The following is a 16341-nucleotide window of genomic DNA, read 5'->3' as shown; positions in this document are numbered from 1 at the left end:
ACAAATTTCAATTATGCACCTTTCAATATTGCAATTTCAATATCGCACCTTTCAATACCGCAATTTCAATATCGCACTTTCAATACCGCAATTTCAATACCGCACTTTCAATACCGCAATTTCAATTCCGCATCTTTACTTGCCTAGTCCATTTCTAGGCAATGTGGACCTACTCCCTAGTCCTTTTTTAGGGGGTCTTGTATTTACTACTCCCGCACTTTATTTAGTATTGTGATGTTGCTTTATTTTCTTTATTGCTTTCATCACCAACATGCTAAATACAACAAAATGCAAAGGTTACATCACGCTTAACAAAGATATTTTTAGACAAACCGGCCTTAGGTTCCTTAAATCAATCTTTAAAGCAAAGTGACCACCATACAATTAGAGATTCAATTTGTTCTAAATTCAAACCCACATAGTCTAATCTAGGGTATATTTTCGAAAAAATGTTGTGCCAACGTACTTGAATATTTCTAAAGCTCGCGGAAAAAGCATTTTTGTTCCCGTGCCCGGATCTCACCCATCCGTTTCAAGGATTCAAGGCCTTATCCAAAATAGAGTCACTTGCTGTCTTTCCAAACGAGACTTTAAACAATGTTTGGTGGCGACTCTTTCGAGGTACAAAAATTCTATGGTTTTCTAAAGAACCGCCCCTCTTGTAGAACGGGAAACAAGTTTTTTGACACAAAAAAAACCCCCTACATATACTATCTCGTTTTATGCAAGTTTTCTGATCTGTTCTTGCTTATTGTTTCTTTTGAGAACATGTGACTTGGTACCCCTAGGTACAGTTAGGCAACATCGAGAAGCTGGAGGAGAGTCGTCGTCAGAGTTGATGTCGGATCCTGTATCGCGGCCTTAAGGGTCAAGCACGGTTCATAGGGGAGCGGTACTTCGGCAGATGATGGGCTTATTTCCGGTGCTCCTAACAAGTGGTTCCTGGGGTTATCAGTCACCTTAACATGGGAAGATCAGACGAATTGAACTTTTCTTGTAGTTTTCAATAAAGAGGTTTAGGATCGAGCGAGAAGTATTTGCTTCCCAAAGCCTTTTAAAGGACCATTTTTTCGATCTTCATTTCATTATCGAGCTCATTTTGGACCTGAGTAGCTTCTAGATTTTGGTTTTCTATGCGGAGTTGCTCCATAGCGATAGCCATTTGTTTGAGCTGTGCGTGGAGATCTTCGAGCGACATGTTGTTGGTTGGTGCAGGAGAGAACTTAGGCTTAAATATTGGATACCCTAGAAAAGTAGAATGACGGGTGGAGACAGGAGTTACTATTTTTACAATCGGACTAGCAATTAGGGTGGAAGACTCAAGACGCGTTAATCTTGGACCTTCAACCCGACGCCAAGCAGCGGAACTGACCCTATGTATAAGACATCTATTTCAGGATAACGGATTTTACTCTGGACAAAATTTTGGTCTAGACTCGAAATGATTCTTGTAAAAGAGATTTTCGAAAACTTAGCTTAGGTGAACGTCGAAATTATTTCATCCTGAATGGTGCTATGCCAAACATAAGTGTTATTAGAGGAACAATAACTACTTTACGAATCCATTTTTTTAAGTCACGAATATTTAGAAGTTATTTACAGGAACTGAACCAGGAGGCGCCAACAAATTTCTAGCGGTGGGATGAGCAGCGCCAGAATTTTCTAGCGCATGCTTGTTGTGCGCTGGTAATTTCAAGCGCTTGCAAGTCCTTTTGTGGCTTGTTCGTGCATTTGGTTTTTTCGTCAGTCAAACTTACTTGTAGTTTTAATTTTACTAATCTAAGCCCTTTGTTTGAGCGTCTGTGCCATCAAATTAGCACTTACGAATCATCACTTGAATGGACACCTATAAAGCTAGGTGTCCATGCAAGTGAAGCATTTAAAAAAAACAGAAAGTATTATCGAGAATCCAAATATCGAAATGTTCTCTTCATATGGTTTGCATGCAAATATTATCCAGTCTAGTATATCAGGGAGCTGAAACGTCTAACAATATGCATGAGCAAATCTAAAAGAAATCTTGAAACAAAACCATGTTAAAATTATTAAGTGTCATTCATTTCCGTGGATAAAAAGGTATCAAAAAATTATAAGCTTTATGTCGTATTTATTTCTACGTAAAGTTTCTGAAATTTCCGGCACAAACTTAAATACATTCTGCTTGTTCATTTATTGAATAATTGATTTGAAGTACAAGTATATGTTTATTTATCTCCACGTGGAGTCGTCAGTCGACAATAGATTTCATATAATATCATAACTATTTACAAATTATAACTCTCTTGTGAATTTTTTTTACCCTACAAATATCAACATTCCGTATGTCAACAAAAAATTAGCTACATTAAAAAATCGGAATTGTTTAATTGTGACTTGCAACAAATTAAAATGAACGTTTTTATAATGCACTCGTTTTAAAATACAACTCAACTATTTCTAGTCCGCAGTCCGCAGATCTAGTAAATGTTAAGTATTGATAACACAATCAGAAGTTACAAAGATTTCCAATCCAACCACAAACTGTGAAAATAAAATGCGAAGGAAATCACACAAAGCACACGTCATTAACAAAAAAAAAACACATAAAAGAACATCGAATTAAAAGTTACGTAGGCCATATCCATTTTCGTGGGTTGATGAGGTGTATGAAAAATGGCAATTGTGTTGACTTCACACTTAAACGCAGTTGTATGTATCACCACCCATCGAAACACATGAAAGACCAGAATCTTCACAACATTCGTAAAGGCCAGGATAACATTCATGATTTGGGTGGTCTTCACATTTTTCTTTGCATTTAAATACTCCGGGTGTAACTTGAAGACATGTAAGTCCATCACAACACTCGTATGTTGGTGCTAAAGGATCACATGGAGCGTCATAGATGTTGCAACACCTTTTTAGTGAGCCATCGGTAAATCCACAAACACATGGTGAAGGACACGCAGGTGGACACACTGCACCTGAACACCCCGCTTCCACTTTCATCGCAAGGATTTGCAGCAACACTAAGAAGAAAATATTAAAAATGAAAGACCAAAGTTTCTATTATTATTATCATACTAGATCAGGTCTGGTTTAATGCAAGGTTACTACTAAAATAAGTTATTTCAATAGTAACCAAGTAAAAGACTTATGATATTAGGAAAACTTGGAATTAAAAAGGATATAAGAAAAAAAATATAAATTCAAAGTTGTGTATAAAAACATATTCAAATGAACTAAATTTGCATATTGCAGTATGAAGTTAAGGACTATAGTTGTGTACTTGTAGACCGGTCTAATAAAGTTAACAAAACCCAAAATGACTGACCCAAGACTGATTTTCGAAGGTAGCAGAACATAAATGAGAGTCAAATGCATCATAGTTTAAATTGAGTATAATTTTTTTAAATGGACTTCTAATATTAATTAGTCTATTTACCATGTATTATTATTTTAATTAACATTCGTAGTTACCATTTATTATATTAACATTAGAAATGGACTAACATTAGAAGTCTATTCATCAATATTATTTAAATTTATTATCAGATTAAATTAAAAAGTTATAATAATACATAAATAAAAGCATACCATAAAGGAAAAAATAATATTGATTCAACTTTCCTCCAATAATAATAAACATTATGCTCGTTGACAATAATAATAATAATAATAATAATAATAATAATAATAATAATAATAATAATAATAATAATAATAATAATAATAATAATAATAATAATAATATAATTTGGACTAGTTATGTTATGAAATTTATAAATCAATTTATATAAATTTATGCTACTAATAATTAATATTTTAAATAATGTTAGATAATTAAAATGCTTGTTGAGGCTTAAATTAAGATAAAATGTTCATATTGACTTAGCTTGGTATTTCATTTTAATTTAATTTTTAGCCTATTTAGCTTGAAAATTATTAGGTACACCCAGGTGCACCGTGTACCCAAGGGTATTTTAATGTCCATTTCTGGTCTCTCTCACGTTTTTTCCTCACATGAAGTGGAAAATGTGAGAGGGTGCACGGTGCACCCGAGTACGCCTAATATGTTATATATTTAGCTAGCTGTAAATACACTTATCGAAATGATTGTATTAATTGGTTTTTGTATGACTACATGGGTGTTAGTTGATTTTTACAAAAGTAATATTTTCTTGGTAATACTTGATCATTTATTTATGTATCAATTTATTGTTTAAGATTAAATTTCCGTAGCTATATTTTGATGTTACTCCCCCGTCCCGTCTATTTTTTTTCATATTCCATTTAGGCACCTGTTTTTAGTTTATTGACTCTAGAATTTAATAATTTATTTAAAAATGATGATTATAGAGAAATGATGTTCTCCATAATATTTAATGCCTCCATATTAACTTCAAAAATTAACTACCTTGTTATGCTAAGATGTCCATGTATAGTATATAATTGTACCTTGAGAATGATACAACCCTAAATTCCAATTTAATATTAGAAACGTATCGAATAAAATTATGATTGATATTTATCAAGCAGTAAAAATAAAATTATATTTCCAACATTTTTCAGATTTTCACATATAGTATAACATAATATTTTTTTTCATATGGAATAAATAAATGGTCGACAAAGTGTTTTTTATTTTATTATGTAATTGATATTATTTGTTGTGGTTGTAATAATTAATGTAACGTACCCTTTTCATCAAAAAAAAAACATTGTAACGTAAACGTACACCATTATCTTCTTTATTTTTTTGGGTGGGGAGGGGGGTTTTGGATGTTTTTTTTTATCCTAGTTTAATTTCTTATTACTCTGTATATGTTGTGGTTTAATCATTTATCAGATGTTTTTTATTGTAAAAATAAAAACATTATACTGTTAGTTAACTGTACAATAATAAATTATGAATTTTGTAACCTTTAAATTTTTCCCGTTTATTTTAGCAGTTTGAATAATAGTTTGACAATAGTCAATCATTATGTTTTTGTTATTTAAATTTCCTTTTTGAAAATATTTTTTTTATTTAGCAATAGTGACTTAAATAGTGCACCTAGTAAATTATAGAGTGAGAATTATTTCCTTAAATAACCGATGCATGAGACTTTTCCGAATTCAATTAATTTTATTGATTTTTTAATTTCCTAAACTTTCTTGAATAAGAAGCATGAGAGTTGAAGATTTGGGTTTTGGAGCCCTCACCTTTCTCACCATTCTGCTTTAATAATATAGATTAGACATTTCAGATGTGCATAAATTGTATAGACTATTTGTTATATTTTGACGAAAAAAATAGTAATTTTAGCCTACATTTATTTATGTTTAAATAACGTAGTACAAAAAAAAAACAAATTCAGAGCATAAACCAGCTACAAAGAGAAATGCAATGTAAAGACAATACAGTAATAACTTTAGCCTATAGCAACATATGCAGATACTCCGTATATGTAAAAATATACTATCTTCGTTATTGAAAGTATTTTATGCCCTGTAATATGTCTTTAGCGTATGAAAACTTAACTGTAAATTCTCACTATTATATACATCAAAACATTATCATAGAATATCTTGTTAGATTGATTTTGATATGTAATCAGAATATCAACATTTTATAATATTTTTAATGTCACATACCGGATTAGATATAACAAAAGGTCTTGTGCGCACAAGGTGTACAATAAATTTATTGTACACCAAGATAACTTTAACCCTTTTTTTTGTAACTTTAACCTAGTTTTGATTAACTTTCATATTAGTAAAAAAAAATTAATAGATAAATACTTTAAAGGGTTAAATGATTAATTTGATACATTATTAGTTAGTTTGAAAAAATAAGTTTTGCTAAAATGAAAAAAATTATCACTGAAAAATAAATAACTTTTACATATATATGCTTAACTTTTAAACATTTTGAGTTAACTTTTACTCCGTTGTACAATATTTATTGTACACCTATTGTAAATAAGAATTTGTGTAGACATAATAAGTAGTTAAATATTACAATAGAAGTTTAGAACCCGTGTAAATATATTTTTTTTTTTTTTTGACATAGGCTCGTGTAATAATTTTAAGAAACAAAGGTATGTTTAAACAATAAAAAGTAGTGAGACAATATTTTATACCTGCTACAAGAAGGAACGAACATGCTAACTTGATTTTCTGAGAGTTAGTGATCTTCATTTTTTTGGTTAGGAAAACTTCTCAAATTTCTATTTCCACTTAATTTGTAAACGTGATGTATACAATGTTTTTTGCTTAAGAATTCTCTTAGTTTTTTATCCCCATTTATAGTAGTTTTATGAACCTAACTAATATTATTGTAATTACTTTTATTTTTGATATATTTTTATTCTAATTGTGTTTTAATAATACCATATCGACATAATGTTTACATTGTTCATCATGTCTATAACCGTTATTATTCGGTGACCTTGAGATTAAAGCTATTTTATATGTTTTAATTTGTTCCGATCCGTTTGACTTAAGTTAATAATATTGTTTTGGTATACTAAGTACATACTTTCTTATTTATATTAAATGATCTAGAATGTCGATAGAATTATAACATAACAATGAGATTATAGTAGTTTGACTTTACAGTTTCATGAATGAATTAAATTGTGTGTAATATAATAGAGGGCAACTTTTGTGTAGTACTGTCTTATCGAAATGTTAAAAAAGACAGTTTTGATGGCAACTTTACTGGTGCGCGGGCGGAATCTTGGCGACGTCATTTTAAAAAAAAATATTAAAATTTTCTTTTTGAATTTTTTTGTACTAACTCGTGTGTACTAGCCAGTCAGATTTTGCTTGTTATTCCCATGCAGTGCGAGCTATAATTTTCTCGTGCTCAGTACAGACGCGCTGGAAAATTGTAGCACTACCATGGTGTGCGTTGCTATTTTCTGGCACATATTCCGGGGATGTTGAATATTTAATTCCGTTTTTACGATTCGTAGCTTTTATTCGTTTTTCGACGTTTTTAAGCGTTTTTTTATTGAGTTTAGTAATGTTGTTGACTCTAAACTATGTGTCTAGTTAGTTAGTTTCATATAGCTAATAAAATTTCTACACGAAACTAACAATAAACATGGATTCAGATACGGATGCGCATTTAGTTTTATGATGAGTCTCTAAAGTGCGATAGACTGGGTGTCAAAAGTGTAACAAATCTATCGTCAATTCCCCAACATGCCTTGATCAAAGTAGTCGGGTTCATGAACGAATTTTATCAAGGCCTATCAAGTACACACTGGAGTGGATATACCGAGAGTGGACCTAGGACATAAGTGATTTTATTTGGATGGATGTGCTACATCGCGAACGTGCCGAGTTAACAACATCCGGAGCGCGTGCACCCCCCCCCCCCCCCGGGGGATGATAGGTGTCCTTATTCCAAACTTCTGAGATGTAACATGCCAAGGAAGCCAAGATTGGTATAGGTTCTGTCGCAAATAGTTCGTCACATTCAATACTTCAGGTCGTCCCAACTTAATACGGAAATAATTGCGGCATAGTTTTCGATTTCTGCTATAAGGCTTCCTCACCGAACACTACATGCACAAATTATTCCAGAATTAACCCCAGTGGAGTCGCCACTATGAAAGGGTCGAAAAATCCGACGAGCGTACTTTTAGGGCACTTTTCCTAAGAAAATGGCTCGAACGACATTCCCCTCGGGATGTGGCAATCATATTAAGTAAACAGAACTAACTGTAGGCGTTAGGCTCTTTTACTAGTTTTTAGGAGTCGCCATTCAGTTTCACAACTACAATGAAGAAAACTAACAAAACCCGGTTATCGTGATATGCCCGAAAGGCGAACATATTTGATCACAACGGTCATAGGTTCCCTTGTGATCCCTGTAGTGGATATCCCTCAATGTACATCCAGTGGAGTAGATAATGAGAGTTCGGGGGACGTTTGCTGATACGGCGAGTGCCTAGCATTAGCCCATGCGGCGATCCTTACTAGTTCAATCTAACGACGAAAGGGACACACGTTAGACTATATTACTAATATGAGTTTCTTTTAATACACAAATAATTAACTAACAATCGTCAAAATAGTGATTTAAGTGAATTAAAGGTGCTTAACACTACCGGTTTGTCCAAGAATTATCTTATTAGGGGTGATTAATACAACAAGTTATGTGAACAGATTTATAGTGGTGATAAAAGCGATAAAAATTAGATTTCAGGTTACAGTATAGCTTAGGCTATACTGCGGTTCTCAGGAACACTAATCACTTGTCTCTACTAGCCTTCCTTTTCTACTTCGAACTTTCTGGTAAGTGCCTGGCTTTTTTGTGAGATTCTTCTAGAGTTTCCTTTGAATTCCTTAGTTTTGGCTTGGGATTCGGTCATAACTTCGGTAGTATATTATAGGCTTGGCTGAGAAATTATGAGGACAGAGTATGCTTATCAGTGTGCTAATACCGTAGACAGTTGAGAATACGGGGCAGAGTGAAGCTTTGGTCAACACTCTAGCTTTAGGGTATTAGGTGGTAATTGGTGATCGTTTTAAGATTTTAGAGGGTCGTATTTATAGTGTGACAAGTCAAAATAAGATAGACGTTTGAAGAGGTCATATTTTTATGAAAATCAAATGGCAGCGCCAGAAAAAAAAAAGTGGCGTTGACCATGTGAGAGCTAAAATATTTTAGGGCATAACTTTGGAGTGCTAGATTTATTAGTGCTCAGTCACTGAAAGCTCATTCAAAAACATATTTGTGCCCTATTTTATGGATTTAGCATGTTAGGTGATGAAAGCCATAAACAAGTAAAGCGTCATCACAATAGAAAATAAATTGCAGAATTAGTAAAGATTATACATCACCACCTAGAAAAAGGACTAGGTGTAAACTACATTGCCTAGAACGACTAGGGAAATAAAGTTGCATAAGTAGTAAGTGCGGAATTGAAAGGTGCAATATTTAAAGGCGCGGAATTGAAATAAGAATTGAATAAGCAATAAAGCATAGAACTTGAATAATAGAAATTGCATAACTTGAATATTGAAAATTCGATTGAGGAACACTTGCTCAAAAGCTAGTGATTTGTCTCCTCACGAATCCAATGATATAATTAATCTCACTTTAAAATTAGTTGCTCGTTAAAGAGTATCATCGATTGTATATTGAATATTGAAATAGAACTTGAATATTTAACTTGAACTTGAATATAGAACTTGAATGTAGAAATTATGAGGTTTTTAATCTCAAAGGCCAAGACTTTAGGTAAAGGCTCCACCTTTGGAAAGCTCCATACTTGTATTTGATTCTAGTTTTAAGGGAAATGATTCCCACTAAAACATCATTGAATATTTGAACTTTGAAAATTGTATTTGTACATGAAATTGAATGATTCATGTGTTCTAACTTAAAGAATGGGTTGACCTTCTTTAACTTAAAGAATTGATTTAAATGTATTTTTGTTTAAATAAAATAATTATTATTTTTATTAAACCCGGAATGTTTTAAATGAATTTATTATTTTAAGACGGAATTTTATTAATTGGGCCGTGTTTAAATAGTATAAAATTAATTTCAAGCCTGATTCAATCAGTTGGTGAACCCAACAGAGATTTTAATCATAAAATTCTAAACCAAACCAAATTGTGCAAGCCCATTGTCAAACACTTAAAGCTAAGCACATTAGGGATTAGGAACCTATAAATGCAACCCCTCACATTAATGATTCCCACATATTTTCAGAAATTTCTCTCTCCTCCTCTTGCTCTCTTTCTCTCGTGCCTCTATTGTGCCCGTCCCCCTAGACCCGCACACGCACGCAACCGAGCACATCGCTCGCTGCTGCCCTATGCCTCGTGCCCGATCACACTCGCCCTCGCCTCGCCCCTTGTGTGATGCTCGTGCCTCTCGCGCAGCACATCGCTCACCCCTCTCCTTTTTGTGCACGCTGCTGCTGCCTCTCGTGCACAACCCCCACACCACACTCTCTCGCTTCGCCTCTTGCTCGCCCTCAGCACAGCAACGCACCGCGTGCTGTTGCGTGTTGTCGCCGTTGCTCGTGTTGTTGCTCCCCAGCCGCACTCACTCACTCGCACTTCCTCTCTTTGTCGCTCGTGCCCACACGAGCACTGCTGCTGCCCTTGCTCGACGTTGTACCCCACACGCAACACACCCATATCAAGTGTGTGTTGTGTGTATTGTTCTAGTTTCGTTCATTATTTTTGCTCCCAATCACATTCAATTCGTGATTGTACCGTGCTATAGGCCGGTTTGGTATAATATTCTTCCTTGCCTATTCTATTTCAATTCCGTATTTTAAAACTATATTATTATTATTGATTTTTGATTATTAAACTGTTCGGAATGGTTGTGAACACCGTATTTTGATGCTTTATTTGTCTGGATTCATAAGGAATATTTTAAATCAAAGAACATTAATTTTCAGACTGAATAAAGTAATAAAGTATTGATTTTTAATGTTTTAAAGTGATTTTTATGATTAATTAGGGTTAGGGTTTTAATTTCAATTTCATGGTTAATTGATTTACATAATTGAATGTTAATTTTAATTATGGAAATCAAATATAATTTTTAGATTTAATTCAAAGTTTAAAAGTGTCATTTTTAATGATTTTAAAGGCTAAATATTAGTATTTTCGTACTAGAACTTTGATTTTTCAAGTGAGACTATTATTATAATTATAGGCAACCTATTTTTCTAATTAAATCAAAGGTTTTAGAATTTATAAAAGTTTCCTGAAATTTAGTAAGCATGGATAATAACGAAGTTTTATTATTTTCATTATAGGAGGTGATTTCTAGCCTTGAGTCGTGATTCGCAAAGTGGCCCCCGTACTTAGATATTTGAGATAGGTACATGCCTAGGGTGACCACCGTTTACATGAGGACTATGGGATACTTTATTATTGTGAATGATGTGACTTGAATTTTTATCGGATTCATGTTTGATTATTATTGGATTCATGTTTAAGGTGGTGAATAAGATTGTTATTGGATATTGTTGAATTATGAATCCTATGTGAAAAATCTTGTTATAAGTATGCATAATCGTTGGATTATGTCAAACATGTTGTTCAAGTTTATATGCATGTGTGGGTGTTTCAAATGGAAGGATTATGTTTATGCTATCGTACTTAATGTCTAGCATACTTTGTGCCAAGTATTTATGCCATGTGCACTATTTTATATTGCCTCATCTATAGGGTATGTTTGGGAAGTTTATGTGAATTGAACTAAGGACTATTCGTGCCTTATGCACACCCCGCTTGTTAACTGGCAATGTCGGGTTGTCTCAATAGTATATTGAGAAGGAACAATAGGAGTAATATCACTTGAGTCCTGTGTTTGATCACAAGTCCTAAAGGATTAAAATGAAGTGTCATTGTTTAGTTGCTTGTATTTAATTTATGTCTTGTTGTTGTGTCTTGAGTTCACCTTGTACATAAAATATTAATTAACGTAAAGTGTAACCACAACGAGCTTCAAAACTCTTGAAACGTATATACCTTGAGTATGCACAATGGGGGGAGTCTTGCCGGTAAACTTGTAAGCCTTGAATGATACAAGACGTTGTTTCATTCTTTCGTTTAAGAGCGGGAATTCTGTTGGTATGGCGCGATAGTCGGTATGGCCCGACATTTAGTTATTATTTTGGTGGTTGGTGGGCTCCCAACACCTTTCCTTTTATATATGGATACTTTCTTTTACCCATTCGAAGCTAATTCTCAATTCATCTGTGAGTCAAGAGTCGTGTCAAGTGTCAAGTCTTGTCTCCATGTTTCCTTGATTAATAAATGTCTTTTGCATGTGGATTATTATATTGTTGAGTAAAGCATGTTAGACTAGGATTTCATTCTAGCTTGTTCGTACTCAGCTTTCGTTGACTTCATGCTTCATGCTTCCTTTGTTCATGGCTTTGCCTTAATGACCCTGCATGTGATGATCCATCATTGCATTTGCATTATTGGGGAGTATATTTTTAATAACAGGTTTGTAGAGATAACTTGCGGGAGAAGTTATCAAACATGGGATTGAGTTGAGAGATGTTTTCTCTTCCGCATTATTAAACTCTATTATTTTTATACTCACGACTACATAAACTATTTAATTATTAGTTAATGGATTTTTAAATGTTTTGGTTTGGGCCGTAATGGTTCCGAATTGTATGGAGGCCATTAACTATTTATATGTTTGAAAGTTAGTTATATTCCGCTGCATAATTCTGGGAAATAGTCTTAACCGTTATCACGGTGGTGGTAATATCTTGGTGATTCCTTTATTTTAAGTTGAAAAATGGTTTTATAAAAGCAAGGAATTATCAGGGTGTTACAGACGCTGCCAAAAAAAAGGACGATGACGTCGTCCTTTTGAGGGGCGTCTTGGTGGGTACATTGTACCTTTTCTATTGTAGTGGGGGAGGTTTTCTTGGGGAGGTTGCTTAATGAGGTTAAATTGCTTGTTTTTAGACGCAAACCTCTTGCTGATTTGTACAGTTGGAATCCTATTTTATTGGTCGGTGCCCGGGATGCTCGGTTTTATAGGTCGACGTCCGAATTTGGATTGCTTAGTTCCATTTTGACTGGCAATATGGCTCGGAGACCAATGGATAGGTCCGTTTTGAGATTTTGTACTTGGAATTTTGAATTTGTATTTAGGAATTGAATTTGGTACCAAAGTTCCGGAATGGGAATAGACTTGGGTAGTGGATTTTGGATTTTTGGACTTAGAATATTTAGCAATTGCGATTTCCACTCAGAGTTGTACCAATCTTGGCGCTAATCTAATGATTTCCTCATCGGCCCTAAAGGGGAGACATAGATTTGGTGTCTACAAATGCCCCCAATTTGACTGAGCGTTCGGTGAGGAAAGCGAAAGTCAAAGTATTCGAATTGGGACAGAGCACCTATTCTCCCTGTTTCCCTGAAGTCAGTTGTTAGGAAGTGGCTTCGCTCGCTTGCCCCGACTGAAAAGATATTGCTGAAAGAATATTCTTTAGATGCTTTTTAGGAGTACATCAAATAAAAATTTACTTTAGTTTTATTCATGCTGCCCTGATTTTTTGCGATCCGACCATCACGTGTTTGTTTTTTCGTAATAGCGAGATTGTTCTATTACCTGAAGAATTTGCTGCAATTCTAGGTTACCCTGTTAATGCACATTCCAACACCCCTAGTATATTATTGATGAGGGAAGGAAGATTATGGGAAAATTCCTTGGCTTGGCTGATAATGCGGTAAATGAGATATAAATTGGAGATACTTTCGATCTGTCTATGCTCATTAAACATTTTATGATATCTACTGACAATATAACAAAACAAAAGTGTAGCGTTAGGGCTTTTTGCTTCTATTTGTTGAACTATTATTTTTTCTTTAACAATGACAATATGTTTGGAGATATGAAACTGATGCCGATTGTCAGGTTGATGAAAGTCGGTACTTGAAGGAAATATGTCCTTCACCCAAGGTGCATTAAGTCTAATACAAAGGTTTAGATTAATTCCGAACAACTATTTCAGTATGATCAAGTGATTGGAACAGCTAGCTGGAGCAATGCTTCCGATCAGTGAGTTCTAATGGATATTAAGCTCACAACTTACTCTTGACTGAACCTATAAGGTCACACCAATGGCATGTAACAGATCACCGGATTAAATGAATCGGAAATTCATTTAATAGCTTTTCGAGAATTAGTTTGGAAAACGTATTAAACGATACGATCTTGCGTCGGAATCATGTATCGTATCGAGAATATTCGTAAGCTGGGAAAAACGAATAATCGTATCGTACGACGGTGATTCGTCGTATACGATACGATAAATAATAGCCGTAAGGCATTAGTCGCGAATACGAGCCACATCGGAGCTGCCGGCCCGTCGAGCCAAGCGCGCAAGGCCCAACGAGACCGCGAGATCGCGAGCAAGCAAGCTAGCGAGCCCGGGGCGTGGCACAAGCGCGCAACACCGCACAACATCGCAACAGCGAGCACGCAAGGCCCACGACCCAGATGCTCGGCTGCGCGTGTTGTGGTCTTTGGCCTGCAGCGTGTGGCTGGGCGCGGGTGTGTGGCCGTTTGCAAGTGTGGCTGGTCAAGGCCCTTAGTTTTGGCCGGTTACACTAATATAATAATTAGGTTATTATATTTTTGCATACATTCCAACATGCAGTTTTCCATCAAACCCAAACCTAATTCCTAAATTACGTTCTTCAGTTTTTCTCTCTGAAAAACTGTTCATCCCGAAATAGCAAAAATCTTGTGCATTGTCTAAGCTACAATAATCAAGACGGATCCGAACGTGTCGGTGAACCAAATAGAGGAACGACAAGTGGAGTTCATTGTTCCTATTCGTTGATACAATACTCGGGAGAACACGCTTCGAATGTAAGTTTGCTTAAACTGTGCTTTATACATGTTTTCTGGCTTTGGGGATGTTCCGCACATGTTAGCATGATTTAATTGTTTTTGTTGTTGTCGAAATTTTTGGAATTTTTGTTGATTTTTCGGAATTATTATGAATTATTGGATTAATTGTGTAATAGGTTCCGAATTCACAAATATTTGTATTTTAGACTTTCCTGACCCTAATCTTATTGAAAACGATTTTCTAAGATCAACTCATGTGAATGGAATTGCAAAAATAGGCCACGTAGTATGTGTGTTTGGGCGTTTTTGTTAATTTTTGAATTAAAATTAATAAATTTGGAAAGTTTTACAATTCATTGTTCGACCTAAACTACTCGGAATTGATTGAAATTTTGACACAATGTTGTTGGGTATATTATTTAATTATGGAAAAATTTCAGCCGTTTTTGATAAGTATAAACCCTAATTCCGCTTTCCCCAAATTCCTAAATTTTAAATCGCTAATTGATCTTTTAAATAATTTGGATCTAGTAATTTGGTTAATTGGGAAAGGGAATATAATTTCATGGTCAGTGGCAATTTTTTTTTAAAAAAAAATTGGATTAAAATTTTGAATAGTTTCATTAATTTTAATCGACACTTAAACCAAATTCGTTAAAAATCTGAAATTTAAATGTTTAGAACGATTTAAATTTTAGATTTGATTATTTAAAAGTTCAAATTTTCAGTTGAAATCGTTCGAAAATAAAAATCGTATTTTTTAATGAAAAGTAACTTAATGCAAATGTTCGTGATTTTTTTTGTTTTTTAATTAGTTGGTCAGTAGGCACGAACCAAAGGCACGAACTCGAGGTGGGGTGGACGTGTGGCTCGTCGAGCCATGCGGGCTGCCACGCCTGTGCCGAGCCGCAGCAAGCGTGTTGCATGCCGCGCGCGCACTGGGCGAGGAAGGGGTAAGCAAGGCAGGCCGCCTTGGCTTGCGAGAGCTGCGAGTAAGCAAGGCAGCCTTGCCTTGCGCAGTGTCGAGCACAACAGACACATAGGGGAAGCGTGAGCTGTGGGTACGTGGGCACTGGCTGCGGGGGCATGGGCTATTGCTCGTGTGCCTCGTAGGCCACAACCTGCATTGTTGGGCTGGGCGCAAGCCTAGCGCGCATTGCACTTGAACATTTTTTTACTTTTTATTTGTTTCGTTGGGCTTGACATTTATGTTTGCATTAAAATTGGCTAACGGGATAATGAATAATTATTTGATTTTACTAGGGCCGGGCAGTGAGTTTAATTTAATATTCAAATAATTAATTATCCGGAATAATTATTGGTTTGAGTGGGAGCCGCTAAATGAAATTAAAAATGAAATAATTATTTTAATTATTTTCGTAGGTCGCATTTTTTTAATTAAATTCAATTTTAATTAGAATAAAGTCTAAGGATTAATAATTTGGAAATTGATTAATCTTTTAGGACGCGTTTTTGTGAACGTGAATTTTAGTTAATTCACGTAAATACTTGCATAATTATATGGGCCATTCGTTTTAGCGTACGAATGGGTGAATGCATAGAATGTATATTTTATGTAACGCAGGTACTCCAAGTGACTATTATGGCCATTTTAGGATAGTTAAATACGGTATGAGAACCGTTCTATCTTTAAATGTAAAGTTTTAAATATGGTATGCGAACCATGGAAATTTTGATGTAATTTTATTATTTTCAAGTATCTCTAGTTTAGAACTTTAAGTTAGCATTGAATGAAGATTCAAGACGATGCCAAGCTAACAAGATGGTGAAGAAGATTGGATGCTTTAAGACAAGATGTTTTGGGCCATACTAGTTCACCTATTATTATGCACTTCATATATACTATGCTTGAATGAATGTATATTATTCATGAATAGGTTGTTTGTATGACTCGATTAGATTTAGTTCACTAAATAATCAAACCAACATAGAAACAACTAGGTCCAAAGAATTATCGAGTTTAAAAATTGCCTTCCAAATCA

General features: G+C 34.6%; 1 protein-coding gene across 1 annotated transcript; it reads right to left on the bottom strand.

The window, feature by feature from the left end:
• Positions 1-2373: 2373 nt before the first annotated feature.
• LOC130462715 (uncharacterized) lies at positions 2374-6253 on the bottom strand. The gene is made up of 2 exons (XM_056831535.1): positions 6105-6253; positions 2374-3008 (listed from the first exon to the last, which is right to left on the bottom strand). The coding sequence occupies exons 1-2, from the start codon at positions 6160-6162 to the stop codon at positions 2677-2679; spliced, it is 390 nt and encodes a 129-aa protein (XP_056687513.1). The 5' UTR covers positions 6163-6253; the 3' UTR covers positions 2374-2676.
• Positions 6254-16341: the final 10088 nt, after the last annotated feature.

Source organism: Spinacia oleracea, chromosome 6 (genome assembly GCF_020520425.1).
Source record: "Spinacia oleracea cultivar Varoflay chromosome 6, BTI_SOV_V1, whole genome shotgun sequence".
Taxonomy (NCBI): Eukaryota; Viridiplantae; Streptophyta; class Magnoliopsida; order Caryophyllales; family Amaranthaceae; genus Spinacia; species Spinacia oleracea.
The sequence above is the reverse complement of the archived record's forward strand: the minus strand, read 5'-3'. Positions and strand labels throughout refer to the sequence as shown.

Bases quoted from the DNA above. Each gene is read 5' to 3' on its own strand.
- LOC130462715 (XM_056831535.1), bottom strand. From the start codon at position 6,162: ATGAAGATCACTAACTCTCAGAAAATCAAGTTAGCATGTTCGTTCCTT. The intron at 3,009-6,104 runs GTATAAAATATT...TTTTCTTCTTAG, and splicing joins TTCGTTCCTTCTTGTAGCAG to TGTTGCTGCAAATCCTTGCG.